The sequence below is a fragment of the Ceratotherium simum genome, chromosome 7 (assembly GCF_057802395.1).
Source record: "Ceratotherium simum simum isolate JZ-2026a chromosome 7, ASM5780239v1, whole genome shotgun sequence".
Lineage (NCBI taxonomy): Eukaryota > Metazoa > Chordata > Mammalia > Perissodactyla > Rhinocerotidae > Ceratotherium > Ceratotherium simum.
The window spans coordinates 33,515,020-33,538,746 of record NC_141906.1 but is presented as its reverse complement, the minus strand read 5'-3'; the positions used below and the strand labels follow the sequence as shown (position 1 = coordinate 33,538,746).

Here is a 23,727-nt window from a genome sequence, read left to right as displayed (position 1 = left end):
GCCAAGTTACATCTCTGGATTTCCTCTTTTATTTGGATCTTGCTTCCATAGTTTTTCACTGCCTGTTGGCTCTCTGATGCCTTCATTTAGATTTAAAAAAAACATATTGTCCAGCTTTTCTAGTTGTTCCCCTTAGCTAGAGAGAGGTAGAGCAACATTTTTGATGGGGTAACTGTCACTTCTCTTTTGTCCGCCACTGTGTGTGTTGTGGGGTTAGACCTGTCTCCCCGTTTCTTGCTATGTGAAGGTTCCCAATGTCTCAGCACAGTATGTCTTTTTTTCCTCAGAGTTACCATCAGCTGACAATTGGTGGTGCTGATATAAAGCATTGTAGTATGTAGGGTACGTATTGGGGGAAGATGCAAGAAAGCTGTGTCTTGCAGCTATGGGAAATCAGGAAAGGGATCTTGGAAGATTTCTTTAAACATTAGTGCAGAGAATGTGCATTTAGATGAGGAGGTTGCATTGACTAGGCTGCCCCAAGAAGGCTGTCTCTTTTGAATGAGAAGGCCTTCATCCGAAAGGGGGTATGATTATACTGCTAGAGTGATATAAAACAATGGCCCAGAGCAGAGAGAAAACTGCTTGAAAATACTAAGTCAGAAGGAGCCTAAACTGGACAGTCCATGTAGAGGGAGCCTACTGCATAGTCATCAGCAACTGTGTGTTCCCAGTTTAAAGAAGTGATGGCCAAGACTTCCATTTTCAACTTTCACTGATGTATAGACAGTTACTTAAACAAACTCCTTTTCATACTCTTCACTCCCTTTTGTTACAATCACCATCACCAAGAGTGAGTACAGATGAATGGGACAGGAAAAAGTAGAAGAGGGAGAGAGAGAAAAAGAGAGGAAAAAAAATCACAGTTCCTTTGCCTGCAGTTGACAGCAGGTGGGTGAGAACTTCACCTGAGTGTTGAGCTGAACTAAACTAATAATAATATTTACATGTGATTGAATATACAAAAGAAGACCTTTTAGGTTGAAAGGGAGTGAAAAAATGTCTAATGTGGCCTGAGAAATGATTAGAAAAGATAGAGGCACTATTAAATGGCAAACCTTAACTTTCCTTTCTCACTTGGAAAGCAAAGTCACTACTGGTTAAGCTGTTTGATGAGTTCTTTGGCTGTCTCTAGACTGCTATTAAGTCCATCTTTCTTTTATTTTTTTCCAAGATCTCCTTTTGATTGTTTTGATAATCACTGTACTTGTGTTAAAACATCCTATTCTTGTTATGTGGATGTGAGTCCTTCCTTTATTTCTCTGAAGATCTTAAATATATTTATTTTGTGATTCTTTTCTGATTGTTCTATTAATTATATTTTCTTGGGTACAAGTTATTCTATTTGTTAGCTTTATTGGATTCATTTGTTGACATTCCTCACACGTTTTCTTATTCCTGGTTGTGAGCTTATCTTCTTCTACAGAGTACTTTTCCCAGTGTCTTGATCTGGGATTGCTCTCACTAGGGTGGCTGCTTCCCTGTTTCTTTCTTCTTGGTGTGTCTTATGGCCCCTAACCAAAGAGAATTTCCTTTCTTATTTTTAATGTGATTATATATTCACTAATCTATATTTTCTATTGTTGAAATATAATTTCTCCAGGTTTTATATGGAGAAGAGGTAATTTCTGTTATCTTGAAGAGTCTAAATTCTTTGACATATAATACCTAGACCAAGTATGACACTGTTTCTCTTAGCAAATCATTAGGAGTTTTTCCTCATAAGCTACTTTAGGAAAAGAACATGTCAGCATTGTTTTTAAAGGACCCAAATCTCTTACACAGAATAGAGCACTTAATATGGTGGCTATGATGGCAGTTATGTGAGAAAAAAATGCATGCGCATGGACTAGAAACCTGCCAAAATGGAAAGTATTTTATTAAGGCAGTGAACTTATGGATGACTTTTTTCTCTTTTGGCATTCCAGAATTTCCGTAATATTATATTGTTTTTTTAAAGAGGACATAATTTTTGATTATATATTCTAAATCATTTTTAAAAAGTCATGTGACTTATGCTGACCCCCATTAGAGTACACAATTGCCTATAGGACAGAGTTAAAACTCCTCAGCTAGATATCCCCGAAGCTTTTCACAGATCTGTTCCCAAATTCCTTCTCTTCTTATCTCCCTCTGTTTTCTTATGCCTGTTCTAGTCCAGTCTTGTCCCCTATTCTTGACATAGATGCTGCTAATTGCTGCTACAGATTGAAACACTTTTGCAGGGTCGTTTTTCTAGGTACAGGAGACTGGTTCTACTGGTCCATTGTTTTGCTGAGTTTCCTTGGGATCCTGACTGCCTACTCTTCATTGCTGTTGGTGAGTAATGTTTCCCATTTCTCCCACTCCCTCTCTGAGTAGCCTCATGAGGTGCTCCAGTCTGTGGTATGGTACCCAATTGGTGCTGGGAGCCCTCAGAACCTAAGATCACTCTTGTCTTAGCAGAGTTGGGATTTCCATCAGCTACTTGAATTTCAGGCATGAGGGATAGATGGAGGAAAAAAAGGCTTGTGCTATTAGAGGATGTGTCTTGCCATTTTAACCCCTTGAAAGAGTGGCAGAACATCCTTTTTCTATTTCCATGTTTCATAGCCTATTTTATGGTTCACTCAGTATTGTCATTTTAGATACCCACAACTTCACATTAGCAGTACCTTTACACATTGAACTACCTCATTTCATATCCCATCTCCTGAGAATCAGTCTTTCTGGGCTTTACAAGTTAGCTGGTTTGTTAAACCTGTTCTGATGTGCAAGTGCTAGTCCTCTAGTCCAGGTGCAAAGTACATTTTAGCAAAAGTCTTTTGGCGATAATGACCTTGCCTCTATTTCCTGACATAATGATGTCATGTAGTGTGAAAAATCAGGCCACACAAAGAGAAAAGTCTGTGGGAGTGGAAAGCTTATGGGAGGATAACTCTTAGGTAATTGGAGTTTTTCAGTGCCCACTTATACATAGGGCATATATATCGTTCTCTGGAATTTCACAATTCCTTGTCCCCACTGACTTCCTGTCTGATACAGAAGAACCCAACCCCTAAATCAGTGCCATTTGCATGAGTTTTTTCTTTCAAAAAAATTTATTAATCATTATATGAGTGGTTAGTATTGAGTATACAGAGATCAACAAAGCACTTGCAGTTTCTGATTTCATGCAGGGCACTTCAAAGAGATAAGTATGAGCTATAAAGTTACAATAGTCCCTTAATTCAATGAATTTAGAATCTAGTAGGGCAACTAAGTCATAGACAAAAATAGCTAACACAAGCAGAGCATTATAATTGTCATTATAGAGGCCTAAATAAAGTTCTGCATGGGTTCTGAGAAGGAATAGGTGACTTCTAGCCAAGAGGATTAAGTAAGACTTCTTGGAAGAGGTGGCACTGGAGTGGAATCTTAAAGGGATGTTGGATTTGGACATGTGTATATGAGGATAAGGAAGAACATTCCAGGCTGTGGAAACATCATAACAAAGTTGGCAAGACAGAAAAATATGGGGTGTGACTAGATAAGAAGGAAAGGTCCGTTCTGTTAACGTGTAGGGCATAATGAAGAATTAATGGGGAATGTGGCTAAAAAGAGGCTTGTGACAGATTTTGGAAGGGCTGGAAAGTAAGGCTAAGACATTTGGCATAAATCAGATTTCTACATTAGGAAAATCATCCTGGAAGTTGTGGTGTGGAAGGTGGCTATCGGCAGAGAGACCAGTTAGAAACTTATCCTTTTAATGGGGAAAATACAAATAAAGGCTATGCTCTGGGCCAGACTCTGCCCACTGAATTGTAGTGCTTTCATACACAATAAATATGAAATGGTCTAGTTGCTTCTAAGGCATGAATGAGTTCTAGTGTCCAATAAGGCAATATATTTTAATAAACTTTCTGCTTTACCGTACCTCTTTTTGGATACATGCAATGGCAACAACAGTGAACAAAGAGGGAGACCGAGGTTCTATTTCCAACTCTGTCTTTAGGTTGCTTGGTAGCCTTAGTCAAGTCATATAACTCTTCTGAGCCTCGGTTTCTTTTCTTTCAAATGAGAATGATAAAAATATTTAATAAAGTGGTATTTTATGGGGCCGGGTAAAGAAGAAATGAAATCATATACACAAAATTATTTTGATAAAAAGGTAAGTATCTTATATATTCAAACTCTCATTAATACCCTAAGTATCTGAGGACTCCAGTTGTCAGTTTCCATCTCCACACTGATTTGGTGACTGACTAGATTTAGATTCAAATCTAATATTTATTGACTAAATACCAGTGTTAACAACAGTGCTTAACAGTTGTAACAACGGCACTGGTTCCTCAAGAAAGAGCTTTTAAATGACCATTGGAAGGGCTGGCCACCGGCCTCTGTTCTCTCATAAGTGTGTTTAAGTAATACCAGGCATAAGATCCATCACAAGGAAAAGAAATTGGTGGGAACTTAGGAACGGAATGTGTGGTGATTGTTATGAAATCCCAGAGAAGATAATAATTAATTCCTCCTGAAGGTGCTGGTGAAAGTTACAACAGGAGGTAACATTTGAACTGGCTTTGAAGGGTCAGTGGCATGGGGAAGGAGAGCTTTTCAGGCAGGGGAACAGCATGACAAACTCCCAGAGGCTGAAAAGTACAGGTATGGCAAGAAGTGAATGTAGTGTCAGACTGTGAAAGGAATTTTGAGCTACAGAACAATGCTTTGGGCAGCAACTTGGTGATTTCAAAATAACCTCCTTTTTCTTTGCTTTTTCAGTTACTTGGATTTTTGTTGATTTGGGAAGGGAGTGAACTATATCTGCACTGGTTTCATAAGGTAGGACATCTGAATCTTCTTAGGGTACCTTAGACCAGGACTAAATGTGCCTCTTTGGCACTCAGTGTTAAGTATATAGTTGCCCTTTCTTTCATTGTTCTCCTTAGAGAGAAGAGTTCTACTTACATTGTTTTAACTAAAATCATTAAATTTCTATTAGATGTACCGATTTACTAAAGGAGCTGAACCCAAACTTTATTTTTTCTCACCACTCCTTGTTAAACTCACTCTGTGACTCTGTTCTTTCCATCCAAATAAAATCTTAGGCAAGCTTCCTTACTTTCCCAGTCCTTTATAGACACAAGAACATTCTCATTTCAGTCATTAAAGATTTCAGTTCATTGTAATAACCCAAACTCCAACTTTATAAGAACCTTTCCCCTCCTCTATTTGGGCCTGATCCGGGCCTGGAAGCCTGCCGTGGTGGAGGGAGCATGATGGTCCTTTACCTCTCTTCCACCAGAGGAGGGCCCAGGGAAAGAGGAGATAGGATGAAAGAACACAGTCCCGCAAGGAAGGGCAAGAGGGTCATTTGGGGTTGGTTCCGTCAGGACCAGGTAAATGCTCAGTTGTTCGCTGCTTGCCCCCTGGGCTTTTTCTATATGTATTTTCAGAGACCCCTCTGCTGAGAACTTTAACTGCAACTCTCTTGGTGGAGTCATTACCTGTCTTTCTATGCCCCCTGAAATTTCTCTGTTCAGGTTTTTTTGACCTTCCCTTAGTTTAGAACCCTTTAAAATGACATCTGCGTGGTTTCTTTCAAAGGATCCATATCTGGTCCCCAGAAAGCAGGCATCTTTGCCCATGATCTGTGGACATACAGCTCATTTCCATAATAGCCTCCCTCATTTCGTTCTGCCATGGGCTTGAGCACCTCCAGCCACAGCCTCTTGCTTTTTTAAAGACTTTTTCAGGCATTGTTTTGATACCATTCCTTGTGTTTTCTCAAATCCAGGAACATGTCAAACTCTCTAAATGGTCCCCTTAAATTTCCTCTTACTCAAATAAGAAGTATGAACTGGAAATATAAATTTAAGAGTTATTAGAACAGATGGAAATTGAGTCATAAGATTTTATAGCGAGAGACTGTAGATTAGAGATGAACAAACAGGGCTTATTGAGATCACCATCTGTTTGGAGTTGGGACACCAGGATCAGTTAGTCACTACCAAGAACCCCTGTGGGTTAACCATCCTTACTACCATTTCAGGCGTGTGCCTGTTATAGAAACTGTGCTTACCCTGCCTCTGGCAGTTAGTGCTGGGACTTGGCCTCTGCCACAGCAGGATCTGATCATTGCCTTTGAAATCAAGCAGCCAATTTCAGTGGTAGCATCTCTCGCCTTTATTCAGGCATAGAGAATAGCCACTACAGCGCTTTTCAAGGATGCTGACATTTTCCTCCCCAGTGTATTTTTCAGTGTCCTCTGAGACCTCCGATAGAACCTGATAGGGAGTAAGTTAGCTGATCATAAGTGATGGCATTCCAGCAACCTTTTCTCAACAAATCTTTGGATTCTTTCTTCTATATTACACCAAGAAATTGCTGGCATCTCAATTTCATTAAGCATAGGCCACTATTGAGCCAAGGTTTCAGATAACCAAACAATTAGAACCATTTTAAAATGCATGATATTTGGATTCTGGTATATTGAATTCAGAATCTCTGGCAAGCGCACTCATATCAATAAATTTAGCCTGATCTAAAATTATGTTCTTTTCTCTTTGTCTAGCACCCTTAGGATACATTCTCACACATATTCTACAGGGTTTTTGTCAATATAAATTAACAAGCCTTCATCTCTTGAGGCATTCTGGGATCTAATTCCAGTGATAGTCTGTAGGCAATGAGAAGTGATGGAAGTGGCATATGAGAAGAGTTGGCATCCCCTTGGAAGGCCCAACCTTGGTTGGCCCTTCAAACTATGAAGGACTAGGCTTAGCAGACTTGAAAGGAGAGACTGCTGCTATTGTCAAGGGAGATTTTGTAGGGCTTGGAGTTTGAGTTTTAGTGTACTCAGGATAAACCCAGAAGGAGAGGGTTAGCACCAGCCTATATCCCATTCCCCTTCTAGGTAGGAGTGCTCAGAGAGGAATGAATGACCTTAATCAAAACTCCCTGTAAACGTGCTAATAACCCAACCTTCTGGTAGACACACTAAAGATATTTATTACCCAAAAAATAATGGAGAGTCCTTACCTATGAAAATTTCTAGCAGGATATAATCTGGTATATTTGGCTTGCTTATTGTGAATAAACATGGAATTTATGGATTTGTAGGGTGGGAGACGTGGCTGCCTGGAATTATATAATTAATGGGATATAAGATAAGGATGCTCCATAACCAAAAAGGCTCCTTCTGTGAAGCAATGTTTCGACATACTTTGTGCAAAACACACCTCACATTTTAAGTCCAAGACCAAAATGTATCCTAACACAGGAGAGGAAAGACCTTTTTATGAGTAGCTGCATTTGACAGGATCAGATTTCACCAAAGGAAAATCTTGTATCTGTACCTTATAATTGCCTGTATCCTTTAAATTATTAGTAAAGTTTGCTGTTGGGTAAGATCACAGAATCACATGAGATTCATGTGAATCTGATTTGACAATCAAACCTTTGTGTTGTGATACCTTTGATTTGCTAGTAGGTTATTTAAGATGTTTGCATTTATGTACATAGGAGAGATTGGCTTATACATTTTCTTTCTTGTAATGCCCTTGTTGAGTTTGGGTATCAGTGTTTTATTGGCTTCATAAGACAAGTTAGAATGTGTTCTATCTTTTTCTGTTCTCTGGAAGAGTTTGTTAAAGATTGGAAATATTCCTCAAATGTTTGGTAAAATTAACCTTGAAAGCCAGTAAGGCCTGAAGTTATTTTGTGAGAACGTTTAATTATGGATTCAATTACTTTAATAGGTATAGAGATTATGGAAAGGAGGGAACTAAGCACTCTCTAGAGGGCAACACAGATGTAGAAAAACTATACATTTAAAGGGGAAGAAATTAAAGTTATGTCTTCTTGCTCTCAATGTTCTTTCTCTATGAAATAGTGTTCTGGCAGGCAGATTTTTTTCATCTGTTCAACAATATTTATTGGATGCTTACTATGTGTCAGACGTTCTGCAGTGCAGTGAGGATATAATCATAAACAAATATTGTCCTTGACCTCATGAAGCTTATAGTGTGTTGGGGAAAACATACATTGAAAAGGCGATTACAAAATATTATTTACTTGTGATTGCATTGAGTCATATAAAAAAGGTAGTGAATATTTGTAATGGCCGTTGTTAAAATTGAGCGAGAGATGCCAAGCAATGTTGAGGGCCCTGTTGAGACTAGAGATGATAAATTTTAAAGGCGTCAGACCACATAGCTGTGTAATTTTTTTCTAGCCATGCTCTACAGTAAAGACTTGGGAGCAAAGAAGGTGAATGATTGGATCCATCCAGTATTGGGGATTTGCAGGATGGTTAGTTTAAAGGGACGAGGAGATGAGGTCCTTGACATTGTGGGGACACACGTACAATTCTCAAAGACAGTTCTGATCCAAGCCTAGTGCCTGGAAGTCAGGGGATTCTTTCTGTTTCCCTAGATCCTGACTCTGCTAGTGATTCTGCTATGCTTGTGTCTTATGTGGATTTTATGCATGCACTGGAAAGACAGGTGGCTGACAGCTGGGCTTTCACTGAAGGTAAGTGTCATCCTGTAGGTCTGGCCCTGTCTGTCCAGATGTGTTCAGCCTGACTTTTGGCTTTCTCTCAGGTCTTTGCTCCCTACATACACCTGAGCAGCATAACTGTGATGGTTCTCCTTTCCTGGCCTGTGGCCTTCTACTTAATCCATTGGGAAAGAGAAGGTATGTCATGTGGGTGGAACCTTGCCTGATCCTTTCAGTTCTGGCTTGAGCTTTCATACGCCACTCAGCAAAACATAAGCTTGGCAGATAGTCACCGCTGGACCTCTTTGAAATTCGTTTAGCTTGTTACTCAGGCATGCTTCTTGTGGTCAAACTCACAACCCTACGTGGCTTGTCATAGCATTTCCCTGATCAAACAGACCTTTGTCTAAAGAGGGATTCTCCTTCTAGAAAAATAAGAATTTTCTGTATTTTGTTACACATTGACTGTCTGGGAATGGATTGGGGTGGGGTCAGGTGGTAGAGGACATTTTAATTTCATTTAACCAGAGTAATGGTACAAGTCACAGTTCTTTTAGTTTGTATTCAAATATTACTAGTTTTAACTAATGAACTTATACTAGGTCCAGATATTCTTGGTTACATTCTTTTTTTTTGTCAAAGAAATGACCTGGGGTGAGGACACCACACTTTTTTTTTTTCTCCCCAAAGCGGCAGTACATAATTCTAGAGTTGTGGCTCCTCTGTGTGGGATGCTGCCGCAGCGTGGCTTGATGAGCGGTGAGTAGGTCCACACCTAGGATCCGAACCAGCAAACCCTGGGCTGACGAAGCAGAAGGCACGAACTTAACTGTTACGCCACCAGGCCGGCCCTTCTGGTTACATTCTAGTGACTTAAACCAGGCCCCTGCAGAAATGTCTACCTCTGCCGCTAGTTTCCCCTCCATTCTTTGCCCTAATATCATGGAAACAAAAGAGAATCAGAGCTGTACACTAAATTGTTTTGAGAATGGAGTTATCTCTCAGCACCCTTACTGTGAAACCAGTAAGATCTTCTCTCTGTGTGTCTCTTTTTACTGTTGGTTAAACAAGGAGTGTTTGCTTCCTGACTTGTGCAAGGATGCAGGCAAGAGAAAGACTGGATTGGTAGTGTTGCCATTGTGTTTGTAAATGTGTGTATATGTATGTGGAGGGTGAATTGTAGGAAATGTCTCTGGAAATGTTATCTTAAAGAGGACGACAGTGAAGTCTTTTCTTTTTCATTTCTTAAAATTTAGCTAGAATCAGAAGATACAAGATGACAAGTTATGAGAGGAAAAGAATGAAGAGATGTGATAGACTCGTAAAGTTGAGAGGTTAGAGCTGGAAATCTAGATTTGAAAGTGACTGAAGCATAGGTGGGAACTTAAAAATGTACAAATGGGTAAAATCCTCAGAGGTCTAAGATAGTAAGCATTGGGGAATGGCCAGTGATAACAGGTATTGTGGACAGACTGTGTGTGTGTGTGAGAGAGAGAGAAGCAAATACCTAGTAGTTACTGAATAGTTATTGATAACCAATAGTTTTATTCAATAACCAATAGTTATTGAATTATGAATCAACACTGTCATAAAGTCTATGAGGCAGGTGTTAGCAGCAAGATAGCCCCATTTTTCAGAGAGAAGAAAATGAAGACCCAGAGAAGTTAAGCAACATGTCCTTAGTCTTACATTTAGAAAGTGGTAGAGTTTGGCTTTGAACTCAGATTTCTGTCAACTAGTGCCCCTTCCACTATACTGTACTAAAATACAGGGGCATTTTAGGCTAATCTTTACAGGCTGATCTTTCAAAACTTTCTCAGAACCAGCCAAACTACTACTCCTCCTGGGAAGGTATTCCTTACATTCCCTCTCCTTCCTTTCCTTCCCACCTCCTGCGTAATTCATTCCCTTGTAAATGTACAGTTCCAATAATATTGCCTTAATAATAATTCTATATTTGGATAGTCCTGTACTTTGAAATCACTGAAAGTGAGGATGTGACAGAAGTAGAGAGTAAATCAGCCAGTCCACAGAGTCAATGAAGCCCATGGGCTGGGTATTTACTGCCTGCTGGGGTAGTTAGTTGGGATAGTTAGTTGCTTGGGATGGTTCTTCATTCCCATTTTCCTTTTTTTCTCACTTCCCCCTTCTTCCAACTTTTTCAGCTCTACAAGTGGCTATTGGATTGCCCTTTTTTCTTATCCTTTTATGTCTCTATGTGGTCCCATTGGGGATTTACTCTCCCTGCATTCAGGAGAAGGATAAATTGGGACCCAAGCCAGACTTCTTTGGACATAGAGGTGCACCCATGGTAGGTCTGAGCATCGTGGACATGGGTGAGTACAGGTGTGCATGGGGTGTGTGGATGAGAGAAGGGGACCTCAGAACCATAGGAACCCCTGGAGAGGAAAGGGATTGGCTTGACATGACGAGAATAAAGAGTTAATTGTAGAGATTAGACTTTAACCTAGGTCACCTAACTCTCAGTCCATTTCTCTCTACTGTGCCCAGTGACATTGCCTCAGATGAGCAGAGTCCCAGAATCAGATTGGGTAGAGGAGAATATAGGCAGTCTATTTGAAAAAAGAACTGACGGAGCCAAACTCTGCTTCCTAAAGCCCTGTCATTACTAGGCTCCCTCTCTACCATAAAAGGGATGTTGGGAGGAGAGATCTGAGGTATAGGGCCTGATGTCCTTTTCTTCCACAGCTGGGGCCTGAGAATACCATGATGTCCTTTGAGAAAGCTGTTGAACATGGGGCTTTTGGGCTGGAGACTGACGTATACTTAAGGTAGGAAAGCAAGGGCCGGGGTAGGGAGGAGATAAGGCCAATGCCATGAAAGATGACCAGCCTGGCCCAAGTTGTAGAAAGCACAAGTCCTGGAGAGTTTCTTCTGTGTTCCTATGGCACATACACACATAGCACATACACGAACTACTTCTCCATTACAAACCATACATCTTTCACAGGCTCATAAATTATACACACTCTATATAGTCTCTGCACATGATTCAAATTTGTCCCCACTACCAACCATGCTTACAACTTAACCCCAAGCACTACCTTAGCAATGTATTTAACTAACACTCCCTGGGCATCTACTATATTCCAGGAGTTCTTCTGAGTGATAGGGAAATGAGTAAGATATAGTCCTGACTAAGAGATGTTCCAAGCCAGTGAAGCAGACATGGCATGTTTACAAATAACCATGGTATAAGACCATTTGTGGTGAGTGTCTTTCAGAGAAGAATAAGTAAAATGCAGCAGAACCTCAGTGGAGGAAAAGGCCACCTCCTACTGTGTGTAAAAGATCTATGTCCTCAGAATTGTGTTTGAGTTGAGACTTGAAGGAAAAATATTATTTTACCAAGCAGAGGTGGGGAAAGAGGGTATTCCAGGCAGAGGCAACACCTTATTCAAATGCATCTAAATGAGAAATGACAAGTTTGTAGATCAGTGAGCTAACCTGTATGGATTCCAAAAGTGATATGCTTTGGGGGCAGGAGAGGCTATGTGAAGAGGAAGTATAGCTGCAAGGCTCACTGAGGCTGGATCATGGAGATGGCTAAATGTTTAAGGCAGCTATGGAAGGTTTTAGGGGACAGACTACTTTATTATTTTAGAAAGATATGTTTTAGAATGACTCCTCTGGCAGTCCATGAGGGAGAATTGTCAGGGAGATGAGTAGTAGGCTATAGTAGTGTCAAAGGGAAAACAAAGGAAGACTTGGATCAGAGCAGGGGCAAGGACAAAAAGACATGATTTGCTGTAGAATCTATGTATCTGAGCAGCTGGAAGTAGAAAGGCTTCATCTCTAGCATGGGTATATTAGTGAATGTGGTGTGTACAAACTCCCTTCACAGCCATTCTATGAGGCAAACAGAAATGAAATGAACATTCTATTTCACAGATGAGGAAATGTGGTTTGAACCTGGATTCAAAGAAGAAATGTATTGCTAAGATCATAAGGCTAGAATGTACATGATAAAGGCAGGATTAGAACTAGATTTCCTGATCCCAGCCTGGGGTTCTTAACATTATTCAACAATGACAACTGTTCCATGAAGAATATTTGAATCAGAGTTGAAACTGGATGCTCTGTCAGAGCTCCTGGGTTCACTCATGGCACTGCCTGGTGGTCGTGGCGTAATGTCGTAAAGCTGCTGAGCCAATAACTCCTGGTACATTGCCTTTCTGTCTTCTCTTCTGTGACTTCAATTTTGATGTAGATGATCCTTGCAACCTCTCAGTTTCTCTGCTTGTTGACATCTTCATTTCCAGCGATCATCTCTTCCACATACCTCTACCATCCACATTGATGACCATACCCTAAGCTTCATCATTACCAAATATCGCATATCGGGTCGGAGTCCAGGCAGGACACGAATACCACACCAGTAACTTGAACAGGAAAAATGTAATATCAATATTTTACTAAGTAGTAAAATATGGTTAACTACTAAAAGAGATGAAAGAGGACCCTGGGGAGTACAAAAGTAGCAAGTGCAGCTACTGGACAAAATGGAGTAGCAAATTCCACCCTATTCTTTCCAAGAATTACAGAAAAAGAAAAAAATTAAAAACTGGAAAAACACAAAGCAAATGACAGAAGACTCTGAATGGTGGAGAAAAAAGGTAGACTGGCTAGGGTTCATAAGACTCAAGGAACTACCTAGTAGGAGGTGAGATCCCTGTTGTTTTTGTTGTTCTTTTATTTTTTCCTGACATGAGCTCTGGAGAGACCTGAAACCCAGAAACACCTACAGCTGTAGACAAAAAAAAAAAAAAAAAAAAGATAACTCCACAAAAATCTGCTCTTTTTAGCCAAAGGACTGGGAGAAAGGTAGCCCAGCAGGATATAAACATTTTGACCATACCAGCCCTACTCAGGTGAACACTGCAAAAAAACCACTCCCCTTTCTCTTAGCACCTGGGGCTGTGGCTTGGAGATTATGGGCAAATCTCTGTCTTCCATTTCTGCCCTGAAATAAGAGGTGGTACCGTCGTCCTCCCTCCCACAGCTAGAGACGGGAGAATTATTGAGAGAAGTTATCTAGAGAAAGTGACTTTTTATTGTGGTGAAATATACTTACCATAAAGTTTATCATTTTAACCATTTCTAGGTGTACAGTTCAGTGGCATTAAGTACATTCACCGTGTTTTGCTGCGGTCACCACCATTCATCTCTAGAATCTTTTCATACTCTCAGTAAAACTGTACCCATTGAACAATAACTCCTTGATCTCCCCTCCCCCTGCCCCCAGGCCCTGGCAACCACCATTCTATATTCTCTCTCTCTGAATTTGACTACTCTAGTTATCTCATATAAGTGGAATCATACATTATTTGTCCTTTTGTGTCTGCTTATTTCACTTAGCATAATGTCAAGGTTCATCTTATTATAGCATATGTCAGAATTTCCTTCCTTTTTTTTTTATTGTGTTAAAAAAACACATTAAATTCCCTATCTTAGTCATTTTTAAGCATACAATTCAGTAGTGTTAAGTATATTCACATCGTTGTGAAACAGATCTCTAGAACTTTTTCATCTTGCAAATATGAAACTCTATACCCATTAAACAACAACTCTCCTTTTTCCCTGCCCCTCAGCCCCTGGTAACTACCATTCTACTTTCTGTTTCTATGAATTTGACCACTTTAGAGACCACTTTAGATGCTTCATATAAGTGGAATCATACAATATTTGTCTTTTTGTGACTGTCTTATTTCACTTAGCATAATGTTTGTAAGGTTCATCCATGTTGTCACATGTGTCAGAATTTCCTTCCTTTTTCAGTATTCCATTGTGCATGTATACCACATTTTGCTTATCCATTCACCTGCTGATGGACATTTGGATTGCTTCCATCTCTTGGATATTTTGAATAATGCTGCTATGAATGTGAGTGTCCAAATATCTTTTCAGGACCCTGCTTTCGTTTTTTGGGGGTATATACCCAGAAGTGGAATTGCTGGATCATATGGTAATTCTGTGTTTAATTTTCTAAAGAACTGCCGTGCTGGAAAAAGGGATTTTAAAAAATTGTATATAAAATCCTGGGCAGACCTTTGTATAACCCATGCATGAAACCACACAGAAACAACACAGCAGAAGATTTGATAACTGAATGTTGATCTGGAACACCATCCAGGTTTTAGATTGATCTCTGGGTAGCACATAGTGGGAAAGGGCAGAAAAGCACTGCAAAGCCTTTAAAAACTAAATTGGCATTTGAACCATAGCCAACAAACATGGGCGAGGACACATGTTCTGAACCTAAATATGTTGACTATCTGCTAAAATAGATTTAAATAGGAACCAGAATCTCATAATACTCTCAAAATGCCCAGGATACAATCCAAAGTTTTACTTCATACCAAAACCTACAAAAATCTCAACTTGAATGAGGAAAGATAATCAATAGATGTCAACATCAAGAGAAACAGATGTTGGAACTATCTAAGTATTTTAAAGCAGCTATCATAAAATGTCTCCAACAAACAATTATGAGCACTCATTAAACAAATGAAAAAGTAGAAAGTCTTAGCAAAGAAATAGAAAGAATAAGGAAGAACCAAGTGGAAATAGAAGTTCTTTAGACAAAAGAAAATGGTTAAAAAGTGAACTTGTATACATATATCAAATTATTATGTTGTATACCTAAAACTAATACAATGTTATATGTCAACTATATCTCGATAAAATGGGGGGAAAAGTCATCTTGGAACATCAGGAATAAAAAAAGAGCAATGGAGAGGGTAATATATAAATAAATAAAATAGACAGTTTTCTTCCTCCAGAGTTTAAAAATTATGTTTGATGGTTAAAAGCAAAAATCATGGCATTGTCTGATGTGGGTCTCAATATATTTTGAGAGATTTAAGACAACTATATTATAAAGGAAGGGGATAAGGTAAAGGGACTTAAAAAGTGTCTGGGTTTCTACATTCTACTTGAAATGGTAGAATGTTGACAGTATTAGAATGTGCTAAGTTAGGTAAATATATATTATAATCTCTAGGGCAACCACACCAAAATATTATACAGAGAGACATACTAAAAAATACTATAGATAAAAAATGTTTGAATGACCAACAGGAAAGCCAGAAAGAGGAAACAGAGGAACAAAATCAGAGGGAACAAACCTAAAACTAATATTAAAATGGCAGACTTAAATCCTAACATATCAATAAATATATTCAATGTAAATGATCTAAATATACCAATTAAAAGACAGAGACTGGCAGAATAGATTTTAAAAATATGACACAACTATATGCTGTCTACAAGAAATTCACTTCAAATACAATGATATAAGTAGGTTAAAAACAAAAGAATGAACAGACACTTCTCCAAAGAAGATATACAGATGGCCAATAGGCACATGAAAAGATGTTCAACATCATTAATCATCAGGGAAATGCAAATCAAAACAACACTAAGATATCACCTCACGCCCGTTAGAATGGCTATAATTACCAAGACAAAAAACAACAAATGTTGGAGAGGATGTGGAGAAACAGGAACCCTCATACACAGCTGGTGGGAATGCAAACTGGTGCAGCCTCTATGGAAAACGGTATGGAGATTCCTCAAAGAATTAAAAATAGAGATGCCCTATGATCCAGGCATCCCACTACTGGGAATCTATCCAACAAACCTGAAATCAACAATCCAAAGAGGCTTATGCACCCCTATGTTCATTGCAGCATTATAAAATTATAAATAAAAAAAACAAAAAAAAGAATGAAAAAATATACTATGCAAATTCTAATCAAAGCTGGAGTTGCTATATTAATATTAGACAAAATAGACTTCAGAGCAAAGAAGATCACCAGAGGCAAAGAGGGGCATTACACAGTGATAAAAAAGAAGTTAATTTATCAAGAGGATATAACAATTCTAAGTGTGTATGAACCCAAGAACAGAGCTTCAAAATACGTGAAGCAAAAATTGACAAAATTGAAAGGAGAAATAGACAAACCCATAACTATAGTTGAGAACTACAACACCCTTCTCTTAGTAATTGATACAACCACTGAACAGAAAACCCACATTAAAGAAACAGAATATCTGAACAGCACCATCAATCAACAGGATCTAAGTGATATTTATAGAATGCTCAACCCAAGAATAGCAGAAAACACATCCTTTTCAAGTGTTCACAGAAAATATATCAATATAGGTCATATCCTGGGTATAAAACAGACCTCAACAAATTTAAAAGTACTGAAATCATACAGAATGAGTTCTCTGACCACAATAGAATCACACTAGAAATTCATAACAAAGTCAACAAGAAAATCTACAAACACTTGGAAACTAAACAAATCCACTTCTAAATAATCCATGGGTTAAAGAGGAAGTCACCTTTATTTGATATGTGATTCACAAAAATTTTGTTCCGTTATGTGGGTTCTTACATTTTCTTGATGCCAGCTGATTTTGACAAAGATGCAAGGCAATTAATGACCCCTGCCTCACACCATATATAAAAATTAACTCAAAATGAGTCATTGACATAAATAAATATGAGAGCTGAAACCATAAAACTTTTAGAAGAAAACGCAAGGGTATGTCTTCATGACCTTGGATTCTTAGATATGACTAAAAGCATGAGCAAGAAAAGAAAAAATAGGTAAACTTGACTTCAAAATTAAAAACTTTTGTGCATCAAAGGACATTATCAAGAAAGTTAAAAGACAAATTACAGAATGGGAGAAAATATTTGCAAGTCATATATCTGATAAGGGTTTAATAACCAGAATATATAGAGAACTCCTACAACTCAACAATGGAAAGATAAACAACCCAATTGAAAAATGGGCAAAGGGGGCTGGCCTGGTGGTGTAGCAGTTAAGTGCGCACGCTCCGCTGTGGCGGCCCGGGGTTTGGATCCCAGGTGAACACCGCTTGTCAAGCCATGCTGTGGCGGCGTGCTGTATAAAGTGGAGGAAGATGGGCATGGATGTTAGCCCAGGGCCAGTCTTCCTCAGCAAGAAAAAAAAAAAACAACACAAAAGGGCTAAGGACTTGAAGACATTTCTCCAGAGAAGTTATATAGATGGCCAATAAGCACATGAAAAGATGCTCAACATCACCACTGATTAGGAAAATACAAATCAAAACCACAATGAACTATCACTTCACACTTACTAGTATGGCTGTAATCAAAAAATGGAAAATAACAGGTGTTGGTAAGAATATGGAGAAATTGTAAACCTTGCACATTGCTGGTGGAAGTGTTAAATGGTGTAGCCACTGTGGAAAACAGTTTATACTTCCTCAAAAACCTTAATGTAGAATTACCATGTGAACTAGCAATTCCACTCCTAGGTATATACCCCCCAAAATTGAAAACAGGGACTCAGACAGATACTTATATGCCAATGTTCTTTGCAGCATTATTCACAGTAGCCAAAAGGTGGAAACAACCTAAGCATCCATCAACAGATGAATGGATAAATAAAATGTGGTATATACCTACAATGGAATATTATTCAGCCATAAAAGTCTGCTACAATGTGGGTGTTACAATATGGATGAACTTTGAAAGCACTATGCTAAGTGAAACTAGCTAGACACAAAAGGGTAAATATTGTATGATTCTACTTATATGAAATATCTAGAATAGGCAAATTCATAGAGGCAGAAAGTAGATTAGAGGTACCAGGGTCTGGGAGAAGGGAGGAATGAGGAATTATTACTTAATGGGTACACAGTTTCTGTTTGGAGTAATAAAAAGTTTTGGAAATAGATAGTAGTGATGGTTGCATAACATTGTATATGTAATTAATGCCACTGGATTGTATATTTAAAAATGGTTTTAAAATGGCAAATTTTTTTGTTATGTATATTTTACCACAGTAAAAGTAAATGGAAAAAAAAACCTAAACAGTGGAAGAAGGCCAGCCTTTTCAGCAAATAGTTCTGGAGCAATTGGACATCCAGAAGCAAAAAAATGACCCTTGACGTAAACCTCATGGTTTAGACTTAAAAAGCCCCCCAAAACAAAACAAAAAAAGCCTCAAAATTGATTATAGATTTAAATGCAAAATTATAAAACCCTCAAAAAATAAAACATATGAGAAAATCCTTGGGATCTAGGGCTAAGACTTTATACCAAAAGCACTGTCCGTAAAAGGAAAAGATGATAAATGGGACATCATTAAAGTGAAAAACTTGCTCTGTGAAAGACCCTGTGAGAAGGATAAAAACAAAAGTGTCAGATTGGAAGACAGTATTTGTAAAGTACATATCTGACAAAAGACTTGTATCTAGAATATACAAAGAACTCTTAAAACTCAACAGTGTAAAAAAAAAGTCTCAAACAATCCAATTAGAGAATGGGCAAAATCCATGAACAGACCTTTCACTGAAGAGGATTACAGATGGTGAATAAGCACGTGAAAAGATGTTAAACTTCATTAGCCATTAGGAAATTTGCAAACTAAAACTAAAATCACTACTCAACTATCAGAATAGCTAAATTAAAAAATAGTGATAATTCCAAATGCTTGTGGACAAACTGGGTCACTTATACATTGCTAGTGGAAATGTAAAATGGTATAGCTGCTCTGGTAAGTTTGGCAGTTTCTTACGAAACTAAACTAAATTTCTGGGTTGTGTATGCTTACCATACAACCCAGAAATTGTACTTCTGGGCATTTATCCCAGAGAAAAGAAAACTTAATGTTCATACAAAGACTTTTACACTAATGTTCTTAGCATCTTTATTTATAATAGCCAATATCTGGACAACCTCAGTGTCCTTCAAGAGATTCAAGAGGTAAATGGTCAAACTGTGGTGTTTCCATACCATGGAATGTTACTCAGCAATAAGAAGGAATTACCTATTGATACATGCAACAATTCGGATGGATCTCATGGGAATTATGCTGGGTGAAAAAAGCCAGTCTCAAAGGTTATATACTGTATGCTTCCATTTATATGTCACTTTCAAAATGATAAGATTAAAGCGATTGGAAATAAATGAGTGGTTGCTAGGGGTGAAGAGGAGGAGAGAGAGAGGTGGCTTTGGCTATAAAAGATAGCACGAGACTGTTCTCATATGTTTACTGCTCTGTATCTTGACTGTGGCAGTGGTCACCTGAATCTGTACATGTGATAAAATGAACATAGAACTAAACACGTACACAAATAAGTGCATGTTAAACTAATGAAAGCTGAATACAGTCAGTGATTTTTATCAGTGTCAGTTTCCTTGTTGTAATATTGTAATATAGTTATATAAGATTTTACTATTGGGGAAAACTGGGTTATGAGTATACAGGATGTCTCTGTATTATTTCTTACAAACCATGTGAATCTACAGTTACCTCAAAATAGAAATTTAAAAAACAGAAAAGAATGTCATCAGCTTAAAAAAAAAGACAGAAGCTGATTCAAAAATTTATGTGGAAAGACAAGGGAACTAAGATTGCTACAACAATATTGAAGAAGAATAGTTAGAGGAATCGCACTATGTAACTTTAAGACTTACTGTATAGCTACAGTAATCCAGACAGTGTGGTATTGGAGGAGAGTCAAACATGTAAATCAATTCAAGATAGAGATCCCAGAAATAGACCCCTATACATAAACCCATCTGGTTTTTTACAAATGTGAAAGATCAATTCAATGAAGTAAAGATAGTGTTTTTAAAGTGTTGGAACAATTGGACTTCCATGGGGGTGGGGCGAAGAACCTCATCCTATACCTCACACCTTATACAAAAATTAACTCAAAAGGAATCATAGATCTAAATGTAAAATGTAAAACTTTTACAAGAAACCATAGGAGAAAATCTTTGAGACCTAGAGTTAGGTGAAGAGTTCTTAGACATGACATCAGAAGCATTAACCATAGAAGAAAATTGTTAAATTGAAATTTATCAAAATAAAAAACACTTGCCATGTGAAAGACCCTGTGAAGAGGATGAAAAGGCAAGGTACAGAGTGAGAGAAAATATTTGCAAGCCCATATCCAACAAAGGACTTGTATCCAAAATACATAAAGAGAATTCTCTCAACTGAACAGTAAAGTAATAAACTAGCCCATTACAAAATAGGCAAAAGACATAAACAGACACTTGACCCAAGAGAATATTCGGATGGCAGATAAGCACATGAAAATATGGTCAACATCATTAACCATTAGAGAAAAGTAAATTAAAGCCATGGTAAGACACCATTACACACCTATCACAATAGCTGAAATAAGAAATATTGGCTACCAAATACTGGCAAGGATGTGGAACAACTAATTCTCTTATACATTGTTGGGAGAATGTAAAATGGTATAGCCACTCTGTAAAACAGTTTGGCAATTTCTTATAAAGTTAAACATTCACTTATCATATGAATCATATGACCCAGCACTCCTGGGTATTTATCCTAGAGAAATAAAAATGTATGTCTACACAAAACCTGTACAATAATGTTCAAAGAAGCTTTATTCGTAATAGCCCAAAACTGGAAAGAACCCATGTGTCCTTCAGCAGACTAATGGGTAAGAAAACTTTGGTACTTCTACACAATGGAATACTATTCAGCCACAGAAAGGAATGAAGTATTGATAACATGCAACAACTTAGATGAATCTCAATGGTATTATGCTGAATGAAAAGAAAATCTCAAAAGGTTACATACTGTTATGATTCCATTAATGTATCACTCTCCAAATGACAAAATTATGGTGATGGAGGACGTATCAGGGGTTGCTAGGGGTTAGGATAAGGGGGAGGGTCTGTCTTAAGTGGTAGCATGAGAAAGTTTCTTAGTGGTGATGGAACAATTCTGTAACCAAATTGTGGTCACAAATCTATACATGTGATAAAATTTCATAGTACTACACATACACACATACATACATACATAACTAATTGAGTTATGTCATGTTTGTATGTTAATAGAGATGATTCATCCTGACATTTTAGAAGTTTTCAGGACCCCATATCTCGTTCCAGTTCATGCCCTATATCTTTACTTTGTTTTAGCCTATGTTCCTCCAAAAAGTTATTTCTACTCCCTGTCTTCCTTTTGCTTTTCCATTCCCTTTTGAGCCCACCCCAACCAGGCTTTTTCCACACCACTGCACTGAGCTCTTACTAAGTTACCAGTGACTTCCAACTTCCCAAACATGATGGTATATTTTCAGTTTTCATCTTAACCTCTCAACATTTGAATAATCCCTCATTTAAAAAACACTTTCTTTATTTGGCTTCCAGAATATGCGTTCCTGATTTTATTCCTTCCTGGCTGTTTCTTATGTGGTTTTCTTCACTCAACTCCTACCATCTCTTCTTGCTCTCAAAATGTTGGCATTCTTGAGACTTGAAAAATATTTGTAAAGGAAGTCTCATCCCCATCCTACTCTCAAAGTGAACTTGTTTTGACAGTGTTCACCCCTCTTTGTAAAGTTACAAACATGTTGTTCTTAAGAAATGTCAAACATGTTTAAATGAAACTTTCATTTGAACATGGTATTTTCGAGAAACATTCGAAAAGGAGAAGGCGTGTCTATACTTTAAAAGCATGTAATGTAAACAGGTATTTAACATCTGAAAGAAAGCCCGTGCAAAGATTTTGTCTGCTGAGGTTTAGCATAAAAGCCCAACGAGCCATATCGTCAACTGGGCATGGAGCAACACCTTCTGGAGAACAGGAATCTTTTAAAAAAATTATTTTATTGTGGTGATATTGGTTTATAAGATTGTGTAATTTCAGGTGTACATTATCAGTTTCTGTGTAGACTGCATCATGATCACCACTAGTAGTCTAGTTTTTATCCGTCACCATACATATGTGCCCCACCCCCTTCCCCTCTGGTAACCACTAATTTGTTCTCTTTATCCATGTGTTTATTTCCTACATATGAATGAAATCATATGGTGTTTGTCTTTCTCTGTCTAGCTTATTTCGCTTAACATCATACCCTCAAGGTCCATCCATGTTATTGCAAATGGGACGATTTTGTCTTTTTTATGGCTGAGTAGTATCCCATTATATATATATACACACCACATCTTTTTGTGTGTGTGTTTGAGAAAGACTAGCCCTGAGCTAACATCTGTTGCCAATCCTCCTCTTTTTGCTGAGGAAGATGGGCCCTGGGCTAACACTCGTGCCCATCTTCCTCCATTTTATATGGGTCACCGCCACAACGTGGCTTGATAAGTGGTGCGTCGGTCTGTGCCTGGGATCCGAACACGTGAACCCTGGGCCACCAAAGCAGAGTCCACGAACTTAACCACTATGCCACTGGGCCGGCCCCTATACCACATCTTTTTTATCCATTCATCTGTAGAAGGGCACTTGGGTTGCTTCCACTTCTTGGCTACTGTGAATAATGCTTCAGTGAACATAGGGGTGCATAAATCTCTTTGAGCTGTTGATTTCGAGTTCTTTGGATAAATACCCAGTAGGGGGATAGCTGGATTGTATGGTATTTCTATTTTTAATTTTTCGAGAAATCTCCATACTGTTTTCCATAGTGACTGCACCAGTTTGCATTCCCACCAGCAGTATATGAGGATTCCTTTTTTTCCACATCCTCTCCAAGAGTTGTTATGTTTTGTCTTGTGAATTATAGCCATTCTGACAGGTGTAAGGTGATATCTCACTGTAGTTTTGATTTGCATTTCCCTAATAATTAGTGATGTTGAACATCTTTTCATATGCCTATACAGTTGGCCATCTGTATATCTTTGGAAAAATGTTCATATCATCTGCTCATTTTTTGGTCGAGTTGTTCTTTTGTTGTTGAATTGTGTGAGTTCTTTCTATGTTTTGGAAATTGACCCCTTGTTGGATATATGATTAGCAAATACTCATTTTGTTCAAGGTTTCCTTTGCCTTGCATAAGCTTTTTAGTCTGATGTAGTCCCATTTGTTTATTTTTTCTTTTGTTTCTCATGCCTGAGTAGACATGGTATTTGACAAGATGCTGCTAAGACTGTTGTCAAAGAGTGTACTACCTATATTTTCTTCCAGGAGTTTTATGGTTTCAGGTCTTACCTTCAAGTCTTTAATCCATTTTGAGTTATTGTGTATGGTATAAGATAATGATCTACTTTCATTATTTTGCATGTGGCTGTCCAGTTTTCTCAGCTCCATTTCTTTCCTTTCTCCATTGTATGTTCTTGGCTCCTTTGTTGAAGATTAGCTGTCCAGAGATGTGTGGTTTTATTTCTGGGCTTTCAGTTCTGTTCCACTGAACTGTGTGTCTGTTTTTGTGCCAGAACCGTGCTGTTTTGATTACTGT

General features: G+C 38.2%; 1 protein-coding gene across 1 annotated transcript in view; it reads left to right on the top strand.

The window, feature by feature from the left end:
* Positions 1 to 23,727, top strand: part of GDPD4 (glycerophosphodiester phosphodiesterase domain containing 4) — a 113,058-nt gene that overhangs the window by 12,682 nt on the left and 76,649 nt on the right. The window contains exons 3-9 of the mRNA XM_087433489.1: positions 2,226 to 2,319; positions 4,741 to 4,800; positions 8,395 to 8,493; positions 8,565 to 8,658; positions 9,717 to 9,794; positions 10,626 to 10,771; positions 11,170 to 11,252. Coding sequence (XP_087289615.1) covers positions 2,226 to 2,319; positions 4,741 to 4,800; positions 8,395 to 8,493; positions 8,565 to 8,658; positions 9,717 to 9,794; positions 10,626 to 10,771; positions 11,170 to 11,252 — 654 coding nt within the window. The remainder of the gene's footprint in view (positions 1 to 2,225; positions 2,320 to 4,740; positions 4,801 to 8,394; positions 8,494 to 8,564; positions 8,659 to 9,716; positions 9,795 to 10,625; positions 10,772 to 11,169; positions 11,253 to 23,727) is intronic.